The 27,793-nt window shown below is 36.9% G+C and overlaps 1 protein-coding gene across 6 annotated transcripts in view; it reads right to left on the bottom strand.

Annotated features, from left to right (window-relative positions):
- The window catches only part of TET1 (tet methylcytosine dioxygenase 1), an 85,795-nt gene that overhangs the window by 52,625 nt on the left and 5,377 nt on the right, over positions 1 to 27,793 (bottom strand). For 4 of the 6 annotated variants that reach the window (XM_053664044.1, XM_037130666.2, XM_053664047.1 and 1 more), the window contains exon 2: positions 16,418 to 16,471. The exons of 1 other annotated variant lie outside the window; for it this stretch is intronic. In XM_053664044.1, coding sequence (XP_053520019.1) covers positions 16,418 to 16,471 — 54 coding nt within the window. Of the gene's footprint in view, positions 1 to 16,417; positions 16,472 to 16,688; positions 16,962 to 27,793 lie in introns of those variants that run through there. One more of the 6 variants, XM_053664046.1, reaches the window with a different exon arrangement.

The raw sequence follows: 27,793 nt of genomic DNA, 5'->3' as shown, positions 1-27,793 counted from the left end.
AAAAGTTTTAATAACAATAAAGTTTGCTATTTCAGGTGTACTAAAATAAATTTTAAAACAAAAAACCAAAATAAATTTGCCAAAACTATTATGTAGCTTCACTGAAAACCAGAAATCATGGAAATAAAAATAAGTATAAAATTCATTTTTAAAAGTGTGGATGTCTGGGGGGAAATAAATCAAGGCTGAAATTCTAAGAAAAAAGTGGTGAAAAGGAACTAAGTGGCAGTAGGCAAAAAATTATAAAACAATGTACTTGGTATTAGAAAACAACACAATTGTATCAGCAAATACAATAACCTCCTTTGTACATTCCAAGAAAAAGTCACCTGGAGCTAAACTTTTACATCATTATGTTCAGTCTTAAGAAGTGAGAATTCAGCTATTTGAAACGGTGGAATCTTTCAGCTCTGGTATTTTTAGATTATTTGCATTTAAACTCCATACGCCTTACTTTCTGTCTTGGGTTACGGCTTGGTTTTACTAATCATGAGTCAGACACACCAGAGGCTAAAGAATACAGGCATAAAACCCTTACTACACAAGCTTTGTAGCTAAGTAGTTATGAAGTGGCCATCTGTGTTTTTCTGCTTAAGCTGCTGAGAGAATCTCAAGGTTAAAAAAGACCTTTAAAAGCATGGAGTTCATCTACTGCTGCAAGGCATGAACTATTTCTGCATTGTCTATATTAACAGTGATTCATCAACCTTTGCTTAGGTATCCGAAGCAATAACAATCTAATTACCCCCAAGCAATCCAGTATATGCTGTATCTCCCTTCCCTCACCCATCAGTCCCACTTTTCCAAGCCTTGGAACTGACAGGGCAAGTTTTCCCTTCAGCTATTGGTGATAGGTTACAGCCCACAGAATAATGAACTCGGCGTGTGAGTCCACGCTGATCTAATAAATAATCAAGAGTGGGAGAAGACGGTTGGTGCCTTCTTAAAAATTCCCACTTGTAGACAGAAGTGGTAGAAATAGAAAACCACCATTTGGTAAGCACCACATTAATAATTATTGGAAGTAAAAATAATAATTATTGGAAGTAAGAATTATCTATGTATGCTCAACTTGGTGGGTAAAAATATGATGAAAACAGGATATGTACATAGTATCCAAGTATCTCTCCACAAAGGACTTGTTCATCACAAAGGAAAACAATCATTTTATAGACAAGCATTCCAGCAGACACTTAAGGCAAGTGATCAAGGTTAATTCGGTAATGAGACCTGACATGATACACCGAGAAGAGTGTATTGCTTCTGTGGATTCTTGCCAAACATGCATATCTTAAGTTTAGTCATAAGGGAGCATCACACAAACTCAACCCGAGATACAGTCTACAAACTGCCAATATTTCCCTGGCTGAGTAGCCCAGTTGGTTAGAACATTGTCCCAATACCCCGAGGCTGCAGATTCAATCTCCAGTCAGGACACACAGTAGTCAGCCAATGAACACATAACTAAGTGGAACAACAAACTGATGTTTTTCTCTCTCCCTTCCTCACTCTAATATGAATAGTAAGTGAAACATTTTTAAGCTTTTAAAAATGCAAATGTCATGAAAGACTTTTGAAACACTGGAGAGCTATTGCATTTTGGAAACTAAGGAGACGGAACACTTGCACATGACGAGGGATCCTAGATTGAATCCTACACCACACCCCAAGGAGTTCTAGTGGGAAAATTGGCCAAATTGAAATTAGGTCTTTAGAACAGTAATTATTACAGTATCAATGTTAGTGTCCTGATTTTGAATGCAGTACAACAGTTACATAAAATGTTAACATTTAGAGATGTTAGGTAAACTGTATAAGGAAATTGTTTGCATTAGTTTTGCAAGATTTTCCTAAATTAGAGTTTACAATAAATAAAGAGTTATCCATATTATAGCTTACAGCCCATTCCCCTTTCCCAAAGGCCCTTCGCTCACCTAAGACTTAACTGGAACTTTCAAACAGAAGGAATGGTTTTCACTATTTTCAATGTGAGGCCCGTTTTCTCCTTATTGTATTTTATATTATTTTTCAATTACAGTTTCCATTCAATATTATTTTTTACTAGGTTCAGGTGTACAGCATAGTGGTTAGACAGGCTGTACTTTGCAAAGTATTCCCCTCGATATTTCCAGTATTCACCTGGCACCACACAGTTATTACAATATTGTTGACTATATTCCCTATGCTGTTCTTCGCTCACTCTGCTCTTTAATTATGTTACGGTTTGCAGTTTTAATTTTAATTAGATTTTTTTTGCCTTATTACATTAACATTACAGAAAAATAAAAACAACAAAGAAAATAGTAAATACACACAAAGAAAAGCAGAGGAAAAACTCTGAGTCATCTAATCCTGGGAAACTAGAATGCAATCTGCCACGTGCCTTTTTATGTACATAAACATATTATATTTGGTGCATTGTAGTTTTAAAACAAAAATGAGATCTATACCATATGTCATTTTGTAAACTATTTTTTCACTTAAAAATACATTGTTAAGTCTCCCTTTCTTTAGAATGTAGTAGGTATACATAAAATATTTTCAAGACTATCCAAATGGCTCTCCAGAAAGATGGTACCAGCTCATGTTCTCAGAGCAATGAAGGCTATCCCATTTGAACTCAGATATCCTCATTTACTATCCTTGTTCTTTTACCTTTCAAAATTCACGTGGAAAAAGTGGAGTCTTATAATAATATGTTTTTCAAATTATTATACAGACTGACCATTTCAACATTGTTTCTTCTTTTGTGAAGTTGACCACTTAGTAATAAACTCAGTAAGCTTTTCCCTTTACTTAAATTTCCAGACACGTCTTTCATTCTCCTCACTGATTAACATCACTGATTATATTTATGTTCTTATTCCCAAGTATGTCAGTATTATGGGATGTTCATTACAAAGTTGAACTCTCTTCAGGTCAACTAGGAGATTTTGTGCACTATTGTTAAACATCCTGAAATTCAATTTCTCCTCTCGATGTTCTATCATCCATTAATCCAAAGATTAAAGGCAAAGGGTAAAACTACCAGATAGATACAATTACTAAAAGTCACCATCAAACCCTAGAATAACCCTAGAATATAAACCCTAGAATATAAATAGGAGCAATAAAACCCACCCACCTCACTTTAAAATTTATTCATTTTCATGCTGTTATTACAAGCTCAATGCTACATGATGTGCAGACCACACAACATTTTCCCAAATCTGTGTTCAGTGAAGTGTGTTTACTTTAATACTAGTTATAATGAAGAAAAACTAGAAACCAATTAATTCTCTCGAACAATACTGTTGTTCCAAAGATCTTACTTCAATTTAATGCTATTACTATTTAGAATGTAAGATATATAATATTATTCAAAAATAAATTAAAGCAGTACAATAACTGCTTTAATGATGGGTGACAATGAGCAAGACTGCAGCTGGCCCTAGAATGACTAAATGAAAAAACTGCCAAACCAGATGTTGAAGATATGGAACAACTGAAATTCTCATAACAGCAGTGAGGTCATAAAAAGGTAATGCACTTTAGAAAACTGTCAGATTCTTAAAGTATTAAACAGATACCTACTCTACGACTGAGCAGTTCAACTCCTACTTGGATAACTCTCTTATCCAAGAGAAATGAAAATGTGTACCTATTTTTAAAAAAAAACACTTTGTTTAAGAATGTTCATAGCAGCTTCATTTATAATAGCCTAAACTGGAATCAATCTTTATATCTCCATGGCAAATGGATAAAGTGTGATCTATTCTTACAATGGAATAGTACTCAGCAATAAAAAGGAGTAAGTAACTCACATATGAAACAACACGAATGAAACTCAAAAATTGTGATGAGTTCTAACTTCCAGCCAAGATGTAGGCATAAGTACATATACTTTGATTCTTCACACCAACCAAAAAAAGGACAACAACCAATTTAAGAAAAACAACAAGAATTATCAGACAACCGAACTGTGTGGAAGTCTGACAACCAAGGAGTTAAAGAAGAAACACTCATCCAGAATGGCAGGAAGGGAAGAAAGAGACAGAGAGCTGGGCAGAGACAATGCAAGGAAAGGCTGTGGCTGGGGGACCTGTGGTTCCACATTGACAGGTGGATAAACTGGGAGGAACTGCGGAGTGAGACAGACCACACTACCCAGTTTGGGTTAGTGCACAATAGCTCACAGAGTCCCAAAGAAACTGGATCCAAGGAGGAACATACCAAGATGCATCATAATTACATAACTCAAGTTTAAAGATAAGGACAGAATCTTAAAAGTGACAAGAGAAAAGGAGAGAGTTACCTACAAAGGAGTTCCCATAAGACCATTAGCTGGTTTCTCAGAAGAAACCTTGCAGGCAAGGGGCTTGGAAGAAGTATTCCAAGTCATGACAAGCAAGGACCTACATCCAAGATTACTCTGTCCAGCAAAGCTATCATTTACAATGGAAGGGCAGATAAAGTGCTTCCCAGATAAAGTCAAGTTAAAGGAGTTCATCATCACCAATCCCTTATTATATGAAATGTTAAAGGGACTTATTTAACAAAAAGAAGATCAAAACTATGAACATTAAAATGGCAACAAACTCACGGCTATGAACAACTGAACCTAAACAAAAATAAAAACAAAGTAAGCAAACAACTAGAATAGGAACAGAATCACAGAAATGGAGATCACATGGAGGGTTATCAGCGAGGAGAGAAAGAAGTTAGAATGGTGTAAACATTTAAAGAAAAGGCCATGTATCCTAAGGTGACAGAAATAAGATTAATTGCGTGGAGTGGGAGTGGTGGACGGACTAGGAAGAGGCCCAAGGGGATTGGCTAGGGTGACAGAAATGGGTGATGAATGTATAGGGTGTCTTCCTATACATTCATCATAGCTGGTTGAATTATAGATTTAAGATGTGAATATTTGATTGTACATAAAATATATTTCAAAAAACAAGCCACCATAAAAAGAATGGGTTGATACATCTGTATATACATACATATCACACATGTAACTATATGTAACTACAGACACACTTGTATATAGAGAGACTATCTTGAAAGAATACCCACAAGAGTTTTAAGTACCTTCAATGTGACAGAAAAGAGGTTGGAAAGAGTGACTATATATGACCATATAGGAGAACTTTTACCTCTTCTTCATACACTTGTTTGAAGTTCAAGATGGGCTTTTTAAAAATTTAATACTTATTAAGTGAGTTTATTGAATTTGTATTTACATCATGCTTGTTTGCATTTACTTCCTTAACAAAAATAATTTTGAGTACACTCTGATGTTTCCCTCCCACTGTTCCTCGTACAGAGGATTGTAGATACTCTTGCTGCCATTATGATCAGCTATAAACTTCACCCAGAGGTAATTTGGTAAGTTTTGTTTTGTTCATTTATCCTGAAGGATATTTAATGTAATCTGTTGCCTATCAGGTTCATAAACAAATCTTTTTGTTTTTTCTTCAAAGCTACTTGGTCTTAAATTAAGGAAGTTGTTACTGATTATTTTCCATTTTACTTCATCTCTACTGAGCTTCTCTGAGTTGGATTTCTTTCTTTTGTATTAAGTTCTTGACAAGAGTGGGTTGTGTGGAAGATAAAAGCCAGAAAGAGCAAGATAAAGGAGTGAAGTCTATGTCACATTTCCTTGGCATTCATGCCTGTTGAGCTGCATCATCCTAATTATCTGCTTTTTCTTTCAACATCCCAAGTACTATACCCACATCTTACCATACAGTAACCTGGGTCCAACTTTCTCAATCAAAGTTAAGCATTTTGCTATGTGCAAATGGACATTAAATAGTCCCTTAGGAATTATTTGATTATTACTTGAAAAGTTTCATTCATTTTATCTTTGAAATTTAAGACATGTGCCATTTATAAAGTCAAGGTGCCTTAAAGGTAACAACATACAACACAGAAAAGTTAGGTTAAAATGGAGGACATTATAGTATTTCATTCAGGCAAGAATCATGAATGGACAACGAACACCAAGGAGAAGTAACAGAAATCATATGAAGTATTTCCACAGAAGATACTTAAATACAAAAGGAAAAAGTACATTAGTACTGCAGAAACTTGGCAGATATCACCTTAACAAAGTGATCAATGTTAAAAGCATATTAATGGAACAAATTGATCTGATGTACCTCTAGATGTGATTCACTAAAAAACCACAAACTTGTTTCTGTGGCATTCTTGTGGACATCATAACGGAAACTTTCAAAGAATTCAGGGGGAAAATATATTTAGAGAGACAGAGATGAAACAAACCAGGAAAATGTTAACATTTGGGTAAATTAGGTGAGTGGTGTATGACAATACTTTGTGATGCTCTTATACAGCTTTTCTGTCCTTTAATATTGTTGTTTGTGAAAAAATTTTAATGATGTCCCAAAGAAATAAGTAAAAAGATATTTTCTCATTTCACCATTGAGCATATTATACTGCTTGACCAATATATCTGGCAACATATTGTACCTGAAGTCAAAATAGGAAAACACGTGGTTTATATATTTTTTCTGACCATGGGCAGCACATAAATTAATCTTCACAGACATTAATTAACTTTGAATTTTTCAATTAAAAATTTCCCTAGACATTATAGTAGTAGGCAGAAGGGAGCCAGTCAGGCCGTATATAACTTCATCATGTGTCATAATGCAAAGTGTCTTAGCGAGTGTGGCCCAGGTAACTCGGCTTTCTGGTGGGCCTAACTTGTATTAGTGAACTGATCAACTATCAAAGACTTTAAATAAACCCTGGAAAGCTGGATTAAATTTGATGAAATGGTCTAACTTGCAGTGCAACTATTTTTCTTTTCTTAGAATATTTAAATTATTGATTTGAGGGAGGAAAAGGAAACATCCATTTGCTGTTCCACTTATTCATGCATTCATTGGTTGTTTCTTGGATGTACCCTGGCCAGGGATAGAACCCACAACCTTGGTGTATTGGGACGATGCCTTAACCAACTGAGCTACCTAACCAGGGTTACAGCTAGCGGTTTTATACTATCCATTAACTGAGAGCATAGACTATGTTTCATGGCGGAATGACAAAATTAACATTTTGAAATAGGTTTAGGTTCTCACTATTATAATCAGCAAATAATCTTCAGAGTTTTATAAGGTTCATCACAACCCTTACTTTAAGCCAATACTTTTATGTTTCCCCATAGCTCTATAAATACCACTATTTCATCTTTTTTCATTTCTTTATTTCAGTGGGGCAATAATTAAGGATGCTCTCACCCATTCCCTGCTACCAACTGGTGTATATAGCAGGCATTTGAATTTCTGAGTCTACTCAACTACTTTTTCTTTTTTCAGTGTCCTAATCTCTTTCAACTCCAAATTTAGGACTCAATACAGGAAGTAATGGGCAGTTTCCAACAAAGACCCCCATCGCTAAATGTGGGCTGGACGATGTACCTGAAACCTTACTGTTTTGGGTAAACCTCACTGTTTACCTGAAATTTTACTGATACTCAGATTTCTGGATCTTCAAATGAAAGGATTTTACAAAAATGTAATCAAAAACAAGTATTGCTCAAAATTATCAGTCAAGAAACATACTCAGAAATGGTGGGAAGACCAGGTAAAAGGAGACCAAAAGGATGTGACAACCAAATGCAAGACATGATTTAAGGCTGGACTGGAAGCTAGAGGAAGAGGAAAACAGCTACAAGGGATCAGAGTGAGAGACGGGCAGGAGAAATGACAACGGAGAAGATTTTTACACGGACAATGTCTCAGGTTAGATTGGGCTGAATCCATGGCAGGAGATGCCTACACTGCGATCCTTGCACTGGGCTTGTGCAGAACATTCTTTCCTTAGGGAGGGTACGCTGAAGCATTTACAGATAAAATTTAAAAAAAAACATATATAAATGAATGTGTTTAAGGTTTTGTTTTTTCAAATAGTAGGAAAAAACTAATCCAATTAAATGTACCCTGACATTTGTACTGGTTTCTATAGCAATTCATTACAGAGACTAGTCAAGGCTGGCCTGATGATCTGAAAAAGCGGGTAAGTTTTCATTATCCACCCAGATGTCATTATAGTAATTTCTACACTGGAGACCTAACTGACTAAAGTTAACCATTGACATGCATTAATTCAATTATTATTATACAGGCATGTAAGATATTTATGTGAACATACTATGCAAAATAAAGTTGAATGCTATTCTAAACTGAAAAGTATTATAATCTAGTTACAGAGTAATGAGAACAACTTAAAATCTAAATACATTAATATTTTAATAAAGGATTTTATATTAATTATAATGAAAATATTAATGATAGCTATCATTAATTGAATACCTACAATATATATAATGTGTATATATATACATTATATATAATGATGATAGCTATCATTAATTGAATACCTACCATATATATATAATGTATATGTATATATATACATTATATATATAATGATGATAGCTATCAATTGAATACCTACTATATATATATATATAACTATATATATATAAAACTACATATATATATGATAAAGTCAGTCAATTAAAACTTATGTATCCTGGCTGAGGTAGCTCAGTTGGTAAGAGAATCATTCTAATACACCAACGATGTGGGTTCAATCCCCGGTGAGGGAACATACAAGAAGCAACTAATAAATGAATAAATAAGTAGAAAAACAAACCATTTTTTCTGTCTCTCTCCTTCTCCCCCCAAAATCAATAAATCAATTTTTTAAATTAAGTAACCCACTAAACAACCCTGCGAATTAATTACTGTTCTTCTTTTACAGAAAGTGAAAATAGCGCTCAAAATGTTCAGTTAAACTTCCTTAGGTCACAGTTTGCACACGAGAGTGGCAGGGCTTGGTGGCAGAGCTGCGTGGCACTGAAGGTCACGCACCTTCCCCTGGGCACTGCTGATGCCACAGAGACACCCATGGTTCAAATTTAACATGAAACGTAATCAAAGGCACTGTAATATCAAAATGTAAGGGCTCAAAAATTTTTCAGATATAGTTTTCCAGAGGGAATTCATATCTGAAGTAACTTCAAATGTATTTGAAGAAACACTCACTTATTAGATGAATTTTTTCCTTTTCTACAGTAGAATGAATACACAAGATAGTAAGTGAAAACATTTCTAAGACACAAAAAACACTTTCCGATATTTAAGATAATTTTGAGAATTTCCTGACATGATTCTTACCTTAAATAAACCATGTTTAATGTATAATAACATTACTCTATCTTGTATCCCATCTCCAATGTGTTCATACCAATCTACCATTATCTTTGTGAGTTCTAGAATTCAAACTATCAACTGTGAAATTTCTTTCATGAGTACACTGATTTAAAAATACACATTTTCTGAAAGTACACTTAATATTTTAGGAACATATATTATACCTTTAAATAAAATATAGCTAATTGAGATAATATAACTAATTACTGTCCTAAGCACTTCATGTGTACTTTTTAAAAGATTTTATTTGTTTTCTTAGAGAGAGGAGGGAGGGAGAAACAGAGGCAGAGAAACAACGATATGAGAGGGAGACATCAACAAGTTGTCTCTTGCACGCCCCAAACAGGGAGCCGGCCCACAGCCCAGGCAGGTGCCCTCAATGTTAATGGAATAAGGGCCTTTCATTTTACAGGACAATGCCCAACCTACTGAGCTACACCAGTCAGGGTGCACTTTACATGTAATAAGTTTATTTAACTCCATAACATTCCTGCAATCTTATGTGGCTATCTGTAAGTGTATACTATATTGAAAAATCACACAACTTAATACTTAAAATAAATAATTTAAAGTTCCTAAAATAAGTTGATGGTTTAATACCTGGTTCCTTAGAAGCATGAAAAGAATCTATGGTTTAATCAAATTCACATGACATCACTGTTTTCAGCATAGTTGATTAAAATGTGGCATCTCTTAAAATCTGCCACATACAAAATGATGTATTTCCCACTGAAAAAGGACTAAAGGAGTTAGTATTTAAAACTATAATGTAAATTAAAACCACCATGAGATATCACCTCATACCAGTCAACATAACTATCATCAATAAATCAACAAACAAGTGCTGGTGAGGATGTGGAGAAAGGGGGACCCTTTTGCACTGTTGGTGGGGGGAATGCAGCCTGGTGCAGCCACTGTGGAGAGCAGTATGGAGTTACCTCAAAAAATTAAAAATGGAACTTCCTTATAACTTAGTGATTCTACTTCTGGGAATGTATCCAAAGAAACCCAAAACACTGATTCGAAAGAATCTAAGCACCCCTATATTCACTGCAGCATTATTTACAATCACTGAGATTTGGAAGCAACCTTGAAATTTACACCATTAATATTGTTCAGCTGTTAAAAAGAAGACACTTTTACCCTTTGAGACAGAGTAGATGGACCTGGAGAATATTATGCTAAGTGAAATAAGCCACTCAAACAAAGACAAATACCACATGATTTCATTTGTATGTGGAATCTAAATAACAAATTGAACTAACAAGCAAAATAGAGACAGACTCATAGATGGAGAGCATCCTGACAGCTCTGGGGAGGAGGGGTGAGGGTGTGGAGGGATTCAGCAAAAAAGCAACAAGACTCAAGAACATAGACAATAGTGTGGTGACTGTGGGGGCGGGGAGGAGGTAGAAGAGGGCATAAGGGGATAAATGGTAATGAGACAAAAATATAATAAAAGTGACCAAAAACTATAAAGCATCAGAACAGGCTTAAAACAAGATACTGTAATCTCAGTCTCTTGCATAGATGGTGGTCAAAATCTTGCCATCAAATCTTTAAAAATATTATTTTAAGGACATTATGAACACTGAAAAGCATGATTAAGTGAATTATAAATTGAAAATGAATTAAGATTTTGTAAGGTTTTGTAAGTATTGGAGAGTTATATAGTAAGGAAGGTAGTCCTCAGAAAACAGTAAAAATCCAGCACTATCAAGACACAAACACAGTGTCAGATGAGCACAAGTATTCAGGAGGTAAGGCATATGTTCTTTTCTGCTCTAGAAAGAATTCAACAGACTTGTTTTGTGGCCTAAATGAAATTTCCCTCGAGCCCATTCACACCACTTGGCTTTCATTCATTCTAATTTTCTATTTGGGATCATTCCTAGAAATTACAAAAAAGAGTCTTGAGTCACTGGAAATGTACATGCTCCAATGATAAATGATTCGACTGTGTGTGAGCTGGATTAGTGACAACCCAGCCCTGAAATCAGTCTGATCATCTCCGGGCAAAATGCTATCTTACAATTTGTTCGTATGCAAACCAGAAGCCCCATGCGTGCCTTTGAGCGTGTGAATAAACACTGATGGATGAACACGCTGCTTTGACAGTTTTTGCCAGCTTATGACATAATGAGGAAAATAAGGACCATATGTTGAATCGTAAGTCTAAATTATTAAATTTATGTGAGCATCCTGTATTGAGATTATTTTCCCATCATATGGCCCTGATTTGCATGACATGGTTTACCTGACATAATATTAATATATATACTTATAAGGACCTTAAATATTTATATATATTAAGTTGGTGTCTCGTTATAAATATTCTCACCACCAACTCTGAACTTTCCTACCCAATCTGTTATATTCAGAAGCCTGAAATTCATTGCCTAGGACTATGAAGGACACTATCAAAAGGCATGTTTTATGTCCTGAGTAATGATCAAGCTCAGTGTTTGACCTACCACTTAAACCTCCAACATGTTGGTACAAGTCATGGAATGTTACATTATAACCAGAGTTAAGAAAAGTGTATCATTTTCCCAATGATTTCTGTTACTAACTGAAACAAAGTTGCAGATAAGTGCTGCAGAGAAAAATCTTTAGTAACTGTTATGTTCCTTTTTTGTAGTTTAATGGATTTTAAAAATAAACAAGGTAACTCAATGACAGTGAATTCGGTACTTTTAAATAGCATTAGTATGTATAACAATTTATAAATGAAGGGAATAATTCTCAGACATATCAAGTAAATTTCCCTAGATCTTTTCCCTATCTCTGCACATTTTTAGTTTCCTTCAATGCATATATGTATAGATACATTCACACACATACACAATGATGTACATATCATAATTTGTAATTTACCTATTTGTCTTTTATTTATTTTTGCCCACCTTTCCTCACAACCATTTAATCTCCTTAAAGGCAAAAACCACTGTAGCTCTAGCATTTGGTATGTGCTAAAAATACATTTAATGACTGTTAATAATAATGGTGTTCAGTAAAGAACATTTCTTAAGCATTTACTATGTGCCAGGCAATGACGCCTTGAGTGTAACTATGCTATGCAAATCAGGACCGTGCATCAATGTGATTAATGTATGATTTGATTGCCATTTTGAAACATAACTCATTGTATTCTGTATTACCACTTATCTCCCTTATCCTCTCTTCCACCTCCACCCAAAACATATTTCAAAAAGACATATAAGCATGCCAGTGTCCTCTCTGAGTGAAACGCACATCTGATGCCCCCCACTCCCCGCCCCTCCATCCTCACTTGGTGTTCTCCTTCATCACCACCATCAAGGAAGGAGGGATGCCGTGCAGAGCAGGGCATCAGCGGGAAGATCACTTAGTTTTTATCTTTTCTTTTCCACATCAACTGTAGACAGTTTCTTGGTTTAATGCTCACTGACATTTCTTTATATTTGTTCACTCAGTCTTCCAAATACTACTTGAAGGTATTTTATAACCAAACAGCTAGAAAATGTCCCTTACCATCCTAGAAAGAGTATACAATCACAGAATGTATAAATGGGGCCCCCACTCAGGGATGCCCTCACTTTTTAGTTTGATCTGATTTTAGATTCACAGATTAGTTGCAAAAAATTATGGAATTCTACATATTTCACCAAGCCTTGCCTAATGTTACCTTCTTACGTAATCATGATTCTGACCCTACCATACTGCCCCTACGGTCACTAGGGATGCTGACTGTCTTTTTCCCCTTGGGGACCACATTCTATCTTCCACACCCTCTTATGTGCCACAGAAGGCTGATCAAGATATATCTCATCAGTGGGCTCCTTGTTCTTTTCACTTCTTATTGGGCTCAACCAATGAAAGCACAAGGAACTGAAGGGCTGGCGATTTATTTCCATACCCCCTTCTCTGACCTCCTCTTTACAGAAAGATCCCTTTACCAAATGGCCACAACAAAAGCTTCGGCTCCCTCTATTCAGCTATAACTCTTCTACCTGGGTTTCTGCTCCCAATCCCTTGCCCCTTCAGACCTAGGAGTGGCAATAGCTCTGTGATGTCATTAGACTCATCATTCTTCCTTAGCCTACCCACACCTTTCAAACAATCCCTTTATTACCTTTTCTTCAACACCCCCAAGTTGACCGTGCAATCTGATTTTCTCCAGAGACAAAGACTGACAATCTAACCCAAGTGCTATTACAGCGAAATTGACTTTCTGTAAGGGAATACATCCTTTTACCCCAACACACAAAGTAAAGATTTTTACATAAATGTTTTTACTAAGGGAAGTCCAAAACAAAGCAACTCAGGAGTACAATGTCAAGAATCAAGGCTTGAAATTATTTCACGCCTTTATCTCATTCGAGAGTCATGGGAAGTGGCTCTCTACATATGAAAATAACTCTAGTATTCATTAACAGTTTGGGCAGCAACCTGGTTTTAGCACCAGTAGGGGCAGAAATTTGTGTTGACCGGCTACCCCCGCCCCTCAATCATTTGATTCTAAGAAACTATCACTTCAGCTAGAGGAAAATGGTCTCTTTGGTCAAAAATTTGAGATCACTATTGTCTTAAATTTTTATTTACAGTACAATGAATATAGGTTATTGACAGACAATAAATTGTTCAAGGGTAAGAAGTGTGAGATACACCAGGCAATTTTAGTCCCACAAGTGGATTTAGTATTTATTAGTTAGGAGGTTTAGCATTGGATGAGACAAGCTTCAGTTCAATACCCAATTTCCTTGATCAGACTCTCTTATCTATCCAACTACTTCCTCACTGATGAGGATGAAAATGAAAGTTAGTCAAGATACATGCAACATGTACCCTGACAAAGAGCAAAGAACCCAGGATAGCTGAAGATTTAAGAGGCCAGACAGAAGAAGTTGACTAATTCTCTGGTACAATGCCAAAGACAACAAGAGAATTATGCCGCTTCCAGCGGCACAGGAAGTCCTCATTCATAAAACCTCAACCTGTTAGTTGGACTCTCCCTCACTCTCTCTTCCAAAACGTGGCTTTAGTTTTCTTAACATCTCCTTCAGGGTTACATAATATTCTACATTTGTTCTAACTGTATCTTACAGGATCAAGATAAAAATCTCCAAGTATTTTAGTGTTTCCTCTATGGAGCAGAGAAACAAAGCTTTCTCAGGAGAACAAGAGATATGATGCTCAACAGAACATTAAATAAAATATTTTGAAATGCCAACATCATGGCAAAATTCCTTTTTTTCTTTTAGAGCATTTTCCTATTCTTTTTTAAAAAACAATGTTATTTATTTATCCCTAGAGAGAGGGAGAGAAATGTTGATGTGTGAGAGAAACATCGATTGGTTGCCTCTTGCACATGCCCCCAACCACCTGTAACCCAGGAGTGTGCCCTGACCAGGAAGCAAACAGGTGACCTTTCACTCTGCAGATGATGCTCAGCCAACTGAGCCACACTAGTCAGAGTGCATTTTCCTCCTCTGGTACAACAGTTGATAACTACAGAGGAGAGTGAGCGAGAATTTGGTTCTGCTTGCTGTGGTACATGAAATTCAACCACCCATGGGTACTTACTCTTTTAAAAAGGGAGAGTCTATTGCCATGATTCAAAAAAGCAACACACTGTATATTTATTTCTGAAATTTATTTCAGGTGACAGGACACCTACAGACTAACAAAATAAATATAGAATTAAATAGTACTCCCAAAGCCCAATGCCACTTCCTAGCGAAGGCTGGTGATTTAAGCTACCAAACTTTGTCCATGCTTCTATCTTATGCCCTCATCCCTGCCTCCCACAAACTTGAGAGTCTTTTATAATAGTAGAACTGAAACTACTTCTCTCTTGACTATTTTAAGACAAAACACCTAAGTAGGACTTTAGGTGATATACTTGTATAGTTGAAGGGGACAGTCATAGAGGGTGGGTAGATTAATATGCAGGAAAAGAAACAGAAAAGAGTTTAATTTACCTTGAAAATAATCAGTATTCTATCTGTCCAGACCAAGTGAGAATCTGTGCCAAGCAATTACATTCACTTACAGTGTCTAGTACACAGATGACTATATGGTAAATATTAAATAAGTGCTTGCTGGATGATGGAAATTGTACATGGCAATGTTGTGTGCACACAGGAAACAGAAACTTGAGGAGATCAGACAAATTAGAAGGCAATACAAGGTTTGGTTCTCCAGGTCAATAACACTTTCAAGATACACCCTGGGAAACAAGTGACATAAACATTTGCCACATTCATAGTCCAACATGTTTCTCTTTAAATGCTAAAACTTTATTTGCAAATGAAGAGCTATAGGTTAGAATATTATATTGTAAGTGCACGATATAATTTGCAAGGCCAGTAGTTTTATTGCTTAATATGTCTTCTTGAATTTAAAAGGTTGGTTGCTCAGGTTGGTTACATTTATAATAGCAATATACCACTTGAAATCTTTTAACACATAGGCACTTATTTGCTAGACCAAAGCTAGCCTCGAACTTTTAGCAATGCCCTATGCTTTTAAATTAACCCTTTTCAATACTGTACGAAGCTCATAACATGAATCACCAGCTTATAATCAAATTAGCTTTCCACTAAATACTCATTAGGCAAACTATTGAAAATAAAGAAAACATGCATATTCCTGTAGCTCAATGAATGTCAACATTAAAGATGGTCTAATAAAAATTTGGGATTCAGCAATTGTCATTGGGCTCTAAGATTTCAATGGCTTATACATTTTAAGATGAACTGAAATCTTCGAGGACCCTTTCTTTTAGAAAGAAAAATTGCACGTTTTAAAATGGTATCTAATGGAAAGTCTATTTAAATCATAATGGACCATAGCTGTCAACTTCAAACAGTGGCTTTCTTCTTAGGAGCTCAAGTTTACACACTGGAGCAACACCACAAATGCAGATGCTACAAAGGAGGCTATGAAGAAAAATAAATTTTATTCACAGCACTTTGCACATGAACTTTTGCTTCTGCTAATCTGTGTGGAGTGGAAAATAAAGGATGCTAACATGCACACTGTGCAGCACATCTGAAAAAGAGAAACCACTGTACTTGAGTGGAAATTCATTTACTGAGAATCTGGGAAAATGCACATCCTCTATGCTCCAAATTTACTTCTAAGTGACAGAAAAATACTATATGAAATGGAAAAAATTAAATATGATTTAATCAATAGCTGATTACCTTTAAAACTTTGGGCTTCTTTTCCCTCTGGGGCCTCTTGTTTTCCTTTATAACCTAAAAAAAATCAAATTGCAAAATGAGCCTCCATTTAAGAGAAAAATTAACTCCCATCCCCTAAAAAATTTTGGCTATTTCTCTATAAAACTACTTATACCATTTAAAATCATCAACATGTTTGCTAAGCAGAACCTACAGAGCTTATGTAAAATGTATACTTTAAAAGTCACTGAAAAAAAAAAAAGCCTTGCATAAAGATGAAGTAGGGAAATACCCTTTTTTCCCCTTAAAGTCTGTCTTAATTAGCCTCTGCATTCTTCACGGCGAAGCCCACGAGGTAGCCATCTTGCTTGCTTCTGCAGAGGAAGCCTCTACAGTGGAACAGTTCTGCAAACTGCTTTTTGGTATTATTATCATGGTGTTTAAAGGCAGCCCTGGCCTGCCAGCACTGTAGAAGTGCTGGGCATGCCTTTTGCAAAAACAGCCCCACAAAGAGTGCAGCCAATGGCAATGCAGAGCTTAGCAACTCCAAAGTGATCTTCTCTGCCTAGCCTTCCTAGACAAAGGATCTCCTGTGCAGCTCTGCTCTCACCACAGGACACAGGCAGCCACAAGCTGCGACATGGAGTTCGCTGCAGAGGATCTGGTCGCAATGAATTCACAGGAGGCTTCAGCAAAAACAATGCACACAAATCCCCCAGGTCTCCACCATCGGATCGATGGCGGAGTCTCCCTGATTAGTAACCTCTTGGTGGCTCCGAGGGCAGGTCCACAGTGGGGGGAGAAGGGGGGGCTGTGCAGCACTGCCTCCAACATACAGAAGATATAACTGAGCTCTGGTGCCGGGGACAGTATTTGGACTTGATGAAATTCTGGAAGGTATTGTGCATTTTTACTTTATAAGGCAAGGCTAAATATTGGCGATATTTAAGGCAGGGAGGTTATGTGAGGACAGTGTAGGCTCAGCTGTTGGGCTGCGTGTCTCATTCCTCCGGAACCACACCTCTCCGCGGCGGGCGCTTTGCCCAGAAACACAGCAATTTGATTTCTGTCAATAAATGTCCAATGACAAAGGCGGGTTTAAAAAAAAAAAATGAAGCCACTTAAAAGGAAAAGGACAGGATAAAGACATGAAGTAGGGGGGTGGAGTTTTCAAAATACACTTGCCACTCTGTGGCTGGAGAGAAAATCCAGTTTTGCTCTCCCTCTTGCTCTGGACATTTCTGGTGACCTTCATTTCCCAGTGAAATCTCTCCCTCATAACTTTGGGACAAAGAAGCACCTTTGGCTTTGACCCCTCTGTCTATCAAGATCAACTGTCACTGAGCATCTCTCCGTAGAGATGCTCAGTAGGTTAGCTCCACGTGGACCCTGTCTGCACATCGGACTGATGCTCAGACAGCTACCCACTTCCTGGGGACTGAAACCTGAGCCAGAGGTGGAACAGGCAGCCACCCACACTCACACACCTGAACTGTCCCTATGTCCAGTGGCTGGTGGGTGCTGGGAGGGCTTGGCACCATAGCTGGAACTTGAGAGATCCTGGGAATGGCAGACCCAGAGGATGTAGCTCCCTCCCTGTAACTCTCTGGCTATGCAATAGTGGCAGTAGAGCAAGAACCAGTACGGCTGCTATGAGCTGGTAAGTCTCAAGGTCACTGCCAAAATCCAGTGCTGAAGCCGGTCACAGCTCCATCACAGCCACCTTGACAGCTGCACGGATCTTGGAAAGAGAGTCCCAGCTCCACCCCCTACCGCCAAACTTCCAGCAGCACATTTGCGGGAGTGGTGGGTGGACCCCCCTGGCTGCTCAGCCAAAGATGGGTTTTCCACTTACAGTGGGATTCAGAACAGATTCCCACAACCAGAAACCAGGATGGCCCGGGGGTCTGCCTTTCATCACCCTGGATTCCTAGCCTTTCGGGTTGCCCCAAAAGCATGCTTTCCAATGTGGGATGGGGACTCCAACATGCATTGCTTTTCCATTTTAAACTATCTCTCCCTCACCGACCCATTCACCCTCAAAAATTTTAACAAATACAAGAAGCAAGCCTACTGTAGCAAAGCCAGGGGATTCTGACCTAACACACCCACCAGGGCAACATGCGGCACACACAGCCCGCACTGAGAAGCTCTCTCGGGACTGACTGAAGCAACCGTGACACTGGCAGGAAACCAGCACCAAACACAGCAAGATATGGAAATGCGTGCAAAACATTTTCTTAAAAATTAATGCAAACTCTACATTTCTTTTTCTTTGGAGATATTTTTGTGATAAAATATGATAAAATTTGCCATTTTGCCATTTCTAAAATATTTTTATCTGTCCCAAACTAACAATAATTCCTCATTTGTCTTCTCCTAGCCATTACTAACTCCTAATTTTCACTTCTATCAACTTGCCTATTCTAGGTACCTCATGTAAGTGGTATCTATCACACACAGTATTTTTTCTATCATGTCTAGCTTGTTTCACTTAGCCTCATGTTCTTAAGATTTAACCATGTTGTAAGATGTATCAGAATTTTATTCCTTTTCAAGGAGGAGTAATATTTCATTGGGTGTATATCTACCCCATTTCATTTATATATTCTTCTGTTGATGTACATTGGGTTGCTTCCACTTTTTGACGACTGTAAATACTGCTATGCAAAGTGGTGCGCAGTCCTGGCAGGTGGCTCAGCTGGTTGGAACAGCACCCTGCACATCAGAAGGTTGAGGGTTCCATCCAGGTCAGGGCACACACCTAGGCTGTGGGTTCGACACCCTGTCAGGGCAGGCTTTCTCTCTTTCTCAAATTAAGAAACACATTCTCAGGTGAAGTATGTATTTGGGTCTCTGCTTTAAATTCTTTTGAGTATACATCTGGGAATAGAGGTGCTAGATAATAATTTTGTTTAATTTATGAGGAATTGCCAAATTATTGTTTTAATCCTCACCCAAGGACTTTTTTTTTTTTTATTGCTTTTAGAGAGAGAGGAAGGGAGTGAGAGAAGCACTGATGCCAGAGAGAAGCATGGATTGCTTGCCTCCCACACAAGCCCTGACTGGGGATGACCCACAAATGTAGGCATGTGTGTGTCCTGTCTGGAAATCGAACCTACAAACTTTCAGTTACAGGACCATGCTCCAACCAACTGAGTCACACTGACCAGGGCCCAAAACATTTTCTAAAGCAGGTACATCATTTTACATTCCCATCAGCAATGCACTCAAGGCAGCTCTGTATTTCTTAAAGTGCCATGCATTTCAGTTACAAATTATGCCTACTACTCCAATACTCAAACATAATTTTTAAAAACCATTTGCTTTTTTATTTATTAATTTTAGAGAGATAGAGGAAAGAGGGAGAAAGAGAAACATTGATATGGTGTGCCACTTACTTGTGTATTAAAGTATCTTTTCTCTTAGAAAAATCACACCATTAGAACTAAAAAAATCAGAGAATATTTAGTCTAACTACTACCTTATTTCATAAACAAGCTAAGGCCTGTGTGTGCAGTATTCCTAAAGAAATAATGTTCCTTATCTCAGTCACACAGCAAATTAGAACTTGACTGAGTCTGGTTCTTCCTAAGCTGCTCTCTCTACAGTTTCTCTTGGTTTTCAATGCCCAGTGATAGACATTTGTAAATATCCCAAAATGATCTTAAAAGAAATGTCTCCAGGGGAAACACTTTGTGAAGTATATCATAATCTAACCACTATGCTGTACACCGGAAACTATTGCCAAATACCATTGAATATAAGGTATAACTAAAAAGAAACCAGACATACAAAGTGACTAGGAGGCATCTTCTAAATTCATCTCAAATAATTCACTCTTCTTTAAAATGATACCTCTGTGGCACAAAATTCTTCTAATATTAGTCACACTCTCCCATGAACTTCTTCTATATTTCTTCTCCCCTCTGGTCTGTTGCAGGGAGCAGGGTCATAGTTTTTGCAGTGGTAAACACATAAAGATATTCTAGGTACCATCTTTTGTAAAATTCTCATAAGTTTACAAAAGGAAATAAGAATAAGGAAAAGCTAGCTCACACTTTTCATAATTCTAACAGAGATCTTAAAGTTAGTTTGGGTTATTTATCATCATCACATACAGGAACCTGAAATACTAACGCTGGACATATTCCTAGTTGAGTGGGTCAAGTGCTGTATTTTACCATGTATAATGTACACCCATGTTTTTGGCCCAGACCTTCAGGGGGAAAAAAATCTTCTGTTTTAATTTAATTTTTAACTTATTTATATTTAAATACTTGTTTTTTGTATTATACAGGAATTTTAGCATTTATTTTTGAACATTATGGTTCAAGAAATTTTATGTAAGAAATAATTACAAAACAAGGACAGATACAAGGTATTTCAAGTTCTACCCATATATAATGAGCATTTTTACTTTTCCCTCAGAAATCTGGGCAAAACAGTGAGTATCATAATGGCAAATTTTGGTGATAACAGTCTGGACATAGCCAGCTAATCCCCTCCCACAGCCTTGCCCTGGCCTCGCCTTCCCCATTTCTTCCCTAAGGCGGCTCTACAGTAGTGCTTTACCCTCTGGGAGCCAGGTCTGCCTCTCGAGTCCCCGCCCCCCCTTCCTCCAACAGTCCTGCTTGCTGCAGGTGAAAATAACTGCTCTTCACCAGCAAGAATTAAGGAACACTGGAAGGGAAGTTCCTCGGCGGTTGCCAAGTGCGAATCACTGACAATGAGGCGAAACATAGATAACCCTAGAGACTAATGGGGCTAGGATATCACTTCTTCCCAATTTCAAAACAATTCTTAGTACTAACTTGAAATTGACAAGCCCAATCCCTCGGTTTAAAGTCTAGACCCATTAATTTGGAGAGAAATTCCGTAACAGCATATATGTGGTTTTCGTCAATTACAAAGAAATCACAGATGATGCTGTTTCGAAAAATTTCCCCTATGAAAAGCACGTTATGGCACCTGAACTGCACCAGCTGGTTTATTGCAGCAGTGGAGAATGGTGGCTGTCACTAACAGAAAACTATGTCCAAATAAACCATGCAACAAGCAATTAAAACTCATTTAATATAAAAATTGGAGGTATTCAAGTGCAAAATATTTTGGGACATTGAAACCTCTCCCAAATAAATATATTAACAAGATTTCTGCTAGAGTTGGGGCATGCTATTCCCACCATACCATCAATACATAATTTTACATTGATTAATTAAAAAGAATATAAAACTTTCACTTCCAGTGAGGAAAGAAACAATAACTTGGAACCACCCTCCTACTGAAGACAATGAGAAAAGCTACATAAAATATAAAAATATCTTGGAGCCAGGCATAGAAGAGTGAAAATTACCATGACAGTATAGGGTTACCAGAGCAGGATTCAGAGCAGAATGAGGTCCAGAGATGGGAAAGAGGTTTTAAGTAAAAATTAAAACTGGAGAGAAAAAGTTAAAAAGATGGTTAAAGAGAAACATAACCTTGAAATTAAAATAGAGAAGCAGTGAAAGTGAATGCTCAGAAGTGTGTAATTTACTTTCAAAGTGAACCTATAAAATCCTTACACATCTCTCTCCGAGTGTCACGGGTGTGAAACATAGCGACAGAAACCTTAGCATGACTATCCTACCTCTTGGTCCCACACCCTTCCACCCATCAGGTCCTTCACATTTTGCTGTTGCCCCAGCTCAGAGATTTGGTGGTTAAAATGAGCACATATCATCCAAGCCAAAGGTTCTAATCCCAGGTCAACTGTGTGGTTTTAGACCAATTATGTGGCCTCTCTAACCCTCAGTGTCATACTTTATACACTGGGGAAAGAATATCTAATTCATAGGATTGTTGTAAGGATTAAATGAGACAATGAGCATGTTAGTGTTTGAAACAGTACTGGGTAATTAAGTAAGTACTCAATATGTGATAGTTGTTATTAACTCCTTCTGTTATCAATGTCTATGACATACCAGTTCCATATGTATGATGATCAGTGTTACTCAATTCAACCGACATTTGTTTGGCCTCTACCAAATGATGGGCGTTACATAGAAAGGGAAATGAAGGGCAAGGGTAAAAATTCTAGCTCCTTCAGGCAAGCCAGTGAAGTTTCCACATTGTAAAAAGTAAACTTCACTTGTAACTTTGAAAAACTTTTAAAAAAGATTAAACACAGACACCAAAGAATAGATAAAATAGAATTCATCAAAACTGAAGACTTTTGTTTCAAAAATTACAAGAGTGAAAAGACAACTCTTAGAGAGACAATGTTTGTAAAACACATTTAACAGAGGTCTAATATCCAGAACATATAAAGAATGAAAAGACAAGTAACCAAAATTTAAGATGAGCAAAGGACTTTGCTGAAGTCTGAGTGTTCGCATCCCCACAAAACTCCTGTTAAAATTCTAGCATCCAATGTGATGCCATTATAAGGGGGGCCTTGCAAGGCGCTTAAGTCATTAGGATGGAGTCCCGCTGAACAGGATTAGTGCCTTATACTAAAAAGTTTCATGGAGATCCTAGCTTCTTTCATCATGTGAGGACACTGTGAGAAGAAGCAGGCTATGCACTGGGGAGAAAATCTTCACCAGAACTTGACCATGCTGGCATCTTACTCTTGGACTTCCCAGACTCCAGAACATTGAACCAAGTACTGTTACATGCCACAACAGGGATGAGCCTTGAAAACATTATGCCAAGTGAGCCAGACGGCAAAGACCAATTACTGTCTGATTCCATGTATATGAAATGTCCAGAAAAGGCAAATCCACAAAGACAAAAGCAGATAGATAGCTGTTGCCAGAACTAGAGGAGGAAGAACAACAAACATTTTAAAGCACTCTACATCTTCCTAAAAACCTTATACTCAAGACTTCTCTCTGAATTTCTGTTACAGATATCCTGTGATTCTAATGTCTTTAGTACTTGAAAGTGACATGTACAGAATAAACTCCAAAATGTTTTAGGGTACTAGCTGCTAAGATGAGATATTAACTACGTAGGGGATGTAATGTTTTTAAGATCCTATTTATTTTTCAGAGAGAGGGGAAGGGAGGAAAAAACTGGGGGAGAGAAACATTGATATGATGAGAGAGAAATATTGGTTGGCTGCTTCTCGCAGGTCCCCAAACAGGGACCTGGCCCACAACCCTGGCATGTGCCCTGACCAAGAATCAAACCAGTGACCTTTCAGTTTGTGGGACAACACCCAACCCAATGAGCCACACGTCGGGAGTGGGATACACTTTTTTGAAGAGACATTGGTATGTGAGAAATAGACTGAATCTTACGTTTTTGATAGGATTTCATTAATTCCTTCGGTCAGTCAGTCATTCCTTCAACAAACATCTGTTGAGCCCATATGATGGGCTAGCACCCTGTAAATCCTGGGAAAAGGCTCTAGAAGCCATTTAAACACCTCATTTCTAATTACTGTTTTTTCTGCAGAGTACTATACCCTTCTTTTTTTTTTTTTTTTTTTTTTTTTTTAATGTATGGTTGCCTTTCGTGCGTTCCCTGCTGGGAACTGGCCTGCAGGGAACCTGCCTGCAACCCTGGCATGTGCCCTGACTGGGAATCGAACCGTGATTGTCTGGTTCGCAGGCCCGCGCTCAATCCACTGAGCTACACCAGCCAGGGCTATACCCTTCTTTTTAAAAGTAACTATTAACGGGACATAATTTAATCAGAAAAGAGAAAGATTTCTATTTTTTTGCTTTTATAACAGACCTGACGAGCCAATGGTAACTAGCCAAGACTTTCTGGATATTCATCACTTGACCACTGAGTCTCAATTAGTTTGATTTATTTGCTAGTTCTATCTTATTTTATTATGATAATAACACAAAAAGACAAGACCCCTCTTCTCCTTCCTGGTAACAATTGCATGGCATCCATCACAGAGCCACAGATACTGACTATTTTATAAAAAGAACGAGTTTTGAAGCTTTGAAACCAAATTCCCGAAACACTACTTGGGAGTGAAAACCCTAGAGGCTGAGCAGCAATGAGACATGTGGAATTAAGCTCCATACTGAAATAAACATGTAGCATACTACCGTGCTCACTATTACATAATAATACAACTTGGATTATGCTGGTGCTCAACAAAGGTGTTAGCCCAGTTCACACATGTATTTCCTGAATGAGATGATGTACACAAAATGGCAAGGTAAGATTAGAACCACAGTAACAAGATTCCAGAAATTAACACCCATAGGTAAGAATCAATAAAGATCAGCATATAAATTATTGCTGACATGCTTGGGATTTATGGATGCAGGGATCCCAGACTCCAAAGGCCCCTTTTTTTCCTTATGGTCAGCTCTGTGGTTAGGTATGCTACTGAAGTCTCAGTAGTGATCCAAAGAGATTCCTTAAAGGCATATTTAAGGACATATAACATCTGCCCTCAATTGAAGGAGTTGGTAGCAAAAATTTGTTCCATATGCCATATACAACATATGCCAAAATGAGATCCGGCTTTGAGAAAACACCCAGTAAAGCTGTGGCTCAGAGGGGCTTGGCCCACCCCTACTCCCACTAAAATGGATAAAGTAAAATGTGTGTCAACCAGTTCTAAAATGACATATCTGGAATGAGACTGTTATCACATACATTATCCATAAGTTAGTGGGTAGTGAGTGGTTCAATTTGTATCACACAATATTACTTTCAGCTTTTCAAGCACAACAGAAGTAGCTACTACTATTTTTCAGGTGGAATTTGCATTAGCTGAGAAGACAGCTTGGTAGTAAAACAGCATACTTCACAGTGTGACCTAGGACTCTGCTATTTAATGTAACCAAACATATAATAACACTTTAATATTTCTGGGGAGGAATCACATTCACTAGAATAAATTTAGGACAGACTTTCACTTGGACAACAAGCTGCTCATTTAGTCACTCAATTAATGTTAAGTGAATGTGTTATACTATACCAAAACATAAGCCTAAAGATATATAATGCAATCTCCCACCCTCAAAAGCATACTATAAAAAGCTAGATTTTATTTTCTTTTGTCAGTACATAGTAAAAATCATTTGTGGAAGGGTAGTCTAGCCAAAGCATCTACTGTCTGTGTCTTTGAAAAGCAATCCCCTCTTGCTTCACTTCTATCACTATTTAAAAAATAGGGTAATGCATGTTTCAAAATACTAGATTACAAATACACATGAGGAATACATAGCCAAGAGCAAATTCCTAGATGACTCTGAGTTATAAAGTCAGTGTTTTAATTATCTGTATTTCTAAATGTGGGGAATGTTGAAATAAGCTTGGCAGAAAAATAACATTTTATTTCTTGGCCAAAAGATATCTCTGGAAAGACTATCTAGCCACCTTGTTGTACAATTAAAAGAAATTCAATCTTATTGTGAGAGACAAAAATGCAATTCATGACCCAAAAACTAAGTCAAAACTGTTTTTACTCTCCAGGGGATTAGTAGTTAACACTTTGAGAAACAGCATATGCCTTAAGGGACTAAGTACATTTTACAGAAAAAAACTCTAACAGCTCTAAGCACTACAAAAAACTACAAAATATTAGCATTTAAAACTATAAATGTATTCTCTCTTTCTCCAACTTTCAATAAGTAAATTTTAATGTGAAGAACAAACAAATACATAAATATATTTGCTTGCCAATTCTTAGGTATCAAAACAAAAGGTCTTCAATCATCAATAATACGATCAAATAGATATAAAAATATTATATAAAATATCAAAAACCTAGAAATAAAATAAATAAAAAGATGCCACTTTGAAAATTATAAGACATTGAAAAATTCAATAAGGCTTACACAAACAAAAACATAGCATGTTTGTTAATCAACTATACTTCAATTTAAAATTAGTTAATTGAAAAATTTAAAAATATATATGCAACAGTCATCAACTGGAAGGTTCAATATTGTAAAAATGTCAAGCTCTCCAAATTAATGTATAGATTCAATGTAATTACAAGAAAAATCTCAGCAAGGTATTTTGGTGAAAATTTACAAACTGAAAATTTTTAATTGAAATGCAAAGAACAACAAAAACAAAACCAAATCAGTATAGAAAAATAAACCTGAAGGACCAGTTTGTAAGACCAGGTAAACAAAGACAATTTAGACATAAGGGCAAACAAAATGGTCAGTAAAGCAGAGTCTAGAAAAGATCCAGAAATAATTAGTCACCTAATTTATGACCAAGGTGACCCTATAGTAGTATCAGGAAAAGGATGGTCATTTCAGTAGTGGTACTGGGCAGGCCACATGTGAAAAAGAATGAATCTTGTCTCCTATCTCACACCATACATAAAAGTCAATTCCAGATATATTGTACATCAAAATGTGAAAAGTTTTAAAAGGTAATTTTTAAAGAAGAAAACAAACAAGAACACCTTCATGACCTGAAATTGGCCAAAAAAGAAAAAATTTTCTTAAAGAGAACAAAAAAGATATCATAAAGGACAGGACTGGTAAATTGGACTACATTAAGGTTAAGAATTTCTGTTAATTAAAAAGTATAATTAAGAGAGTGAAATAGATAAAGGTATCAGTAATTATATATTCAACAAAGGATTTATAGCAACAAATCATAATGAATTCATAAATCAAAAATAAAAAGGCATCCCTCACTGTGATCTTTTGAAAGTCTGCCCTCAAGACAAGGATTTGAAAAGAAAATAAATACATATTTTAGAAAGAAAACAAAAAGCAGAAGAACCAACTTAAAAACAAGCAAGAGACTTACCAGGCACTTCAAAGACAATATCTAAATGACTAACACACATGAGAAGTAGCTCAGTATCATTAGACATCAAGGAAATACAATGTAGTGATGCTACTACATACCCAACAAAATTATTAAAGTAAAACAAGCAAAAAAAAAAATAGAGTTGGTAAGGAGGGGGAGCAATGGAAGTCTCAAAACCTCTGATCAGAGCCATAACTGGAACAACTACAGCTGTCTGCTGATATCTACAAAAACTAAACCGTGCATCGTGTATGACCCAGAAATTCTACTCCTAGGAATATACTCAACAGAATGCATACAAATACTCACCAAAGTCATTACGATAATGTTCATAACAGCACTACTATTAGCAGTATGTACTGTGCCATCTACATGCAATGGAATTCTATTCTACAATGACAATGAAGTTCTATAACTTAATAAGCAACATTATAGATAAATCTCACAAGCATAATTAATATTAAGAAAAAAAGGATTGTCAACTATTTCTTGCTCTCCTGGAATGAAGTCCCTCTGACAGCCTGTGTGCACTGCTCCCAATCGGTGGGTACATCTCCTGCCAGAGTCCAGTAAAAGCACAACCTAGTACAAGCTTCAGAACCAGCTTTGTGGGGCAGGAGGAGAGCCAGAGTGAGAGAATATGAGTATCATCAA

This window comes from Artibeus jamaicensis, unplaced genomic scaffold, assembly GCF_021234435.1.
Source record: "Artibeus jamaicensis isolate MK-2021 breed Jamaican fruit bat unplaced genomic scaffold, CSHL_Jam_final contig_332, whole genome shotgun sequence".
Classification (NCBI taxonomy): Eukaryota; Metazoa; Chordata; class Mammalia; order Chiroptera; family Phyllostomidae; genus Artibeus; species Artibeus jamaicensis.
This window is presented reverse-complemented; position numbering and strand designations above follow the sequence as displayed.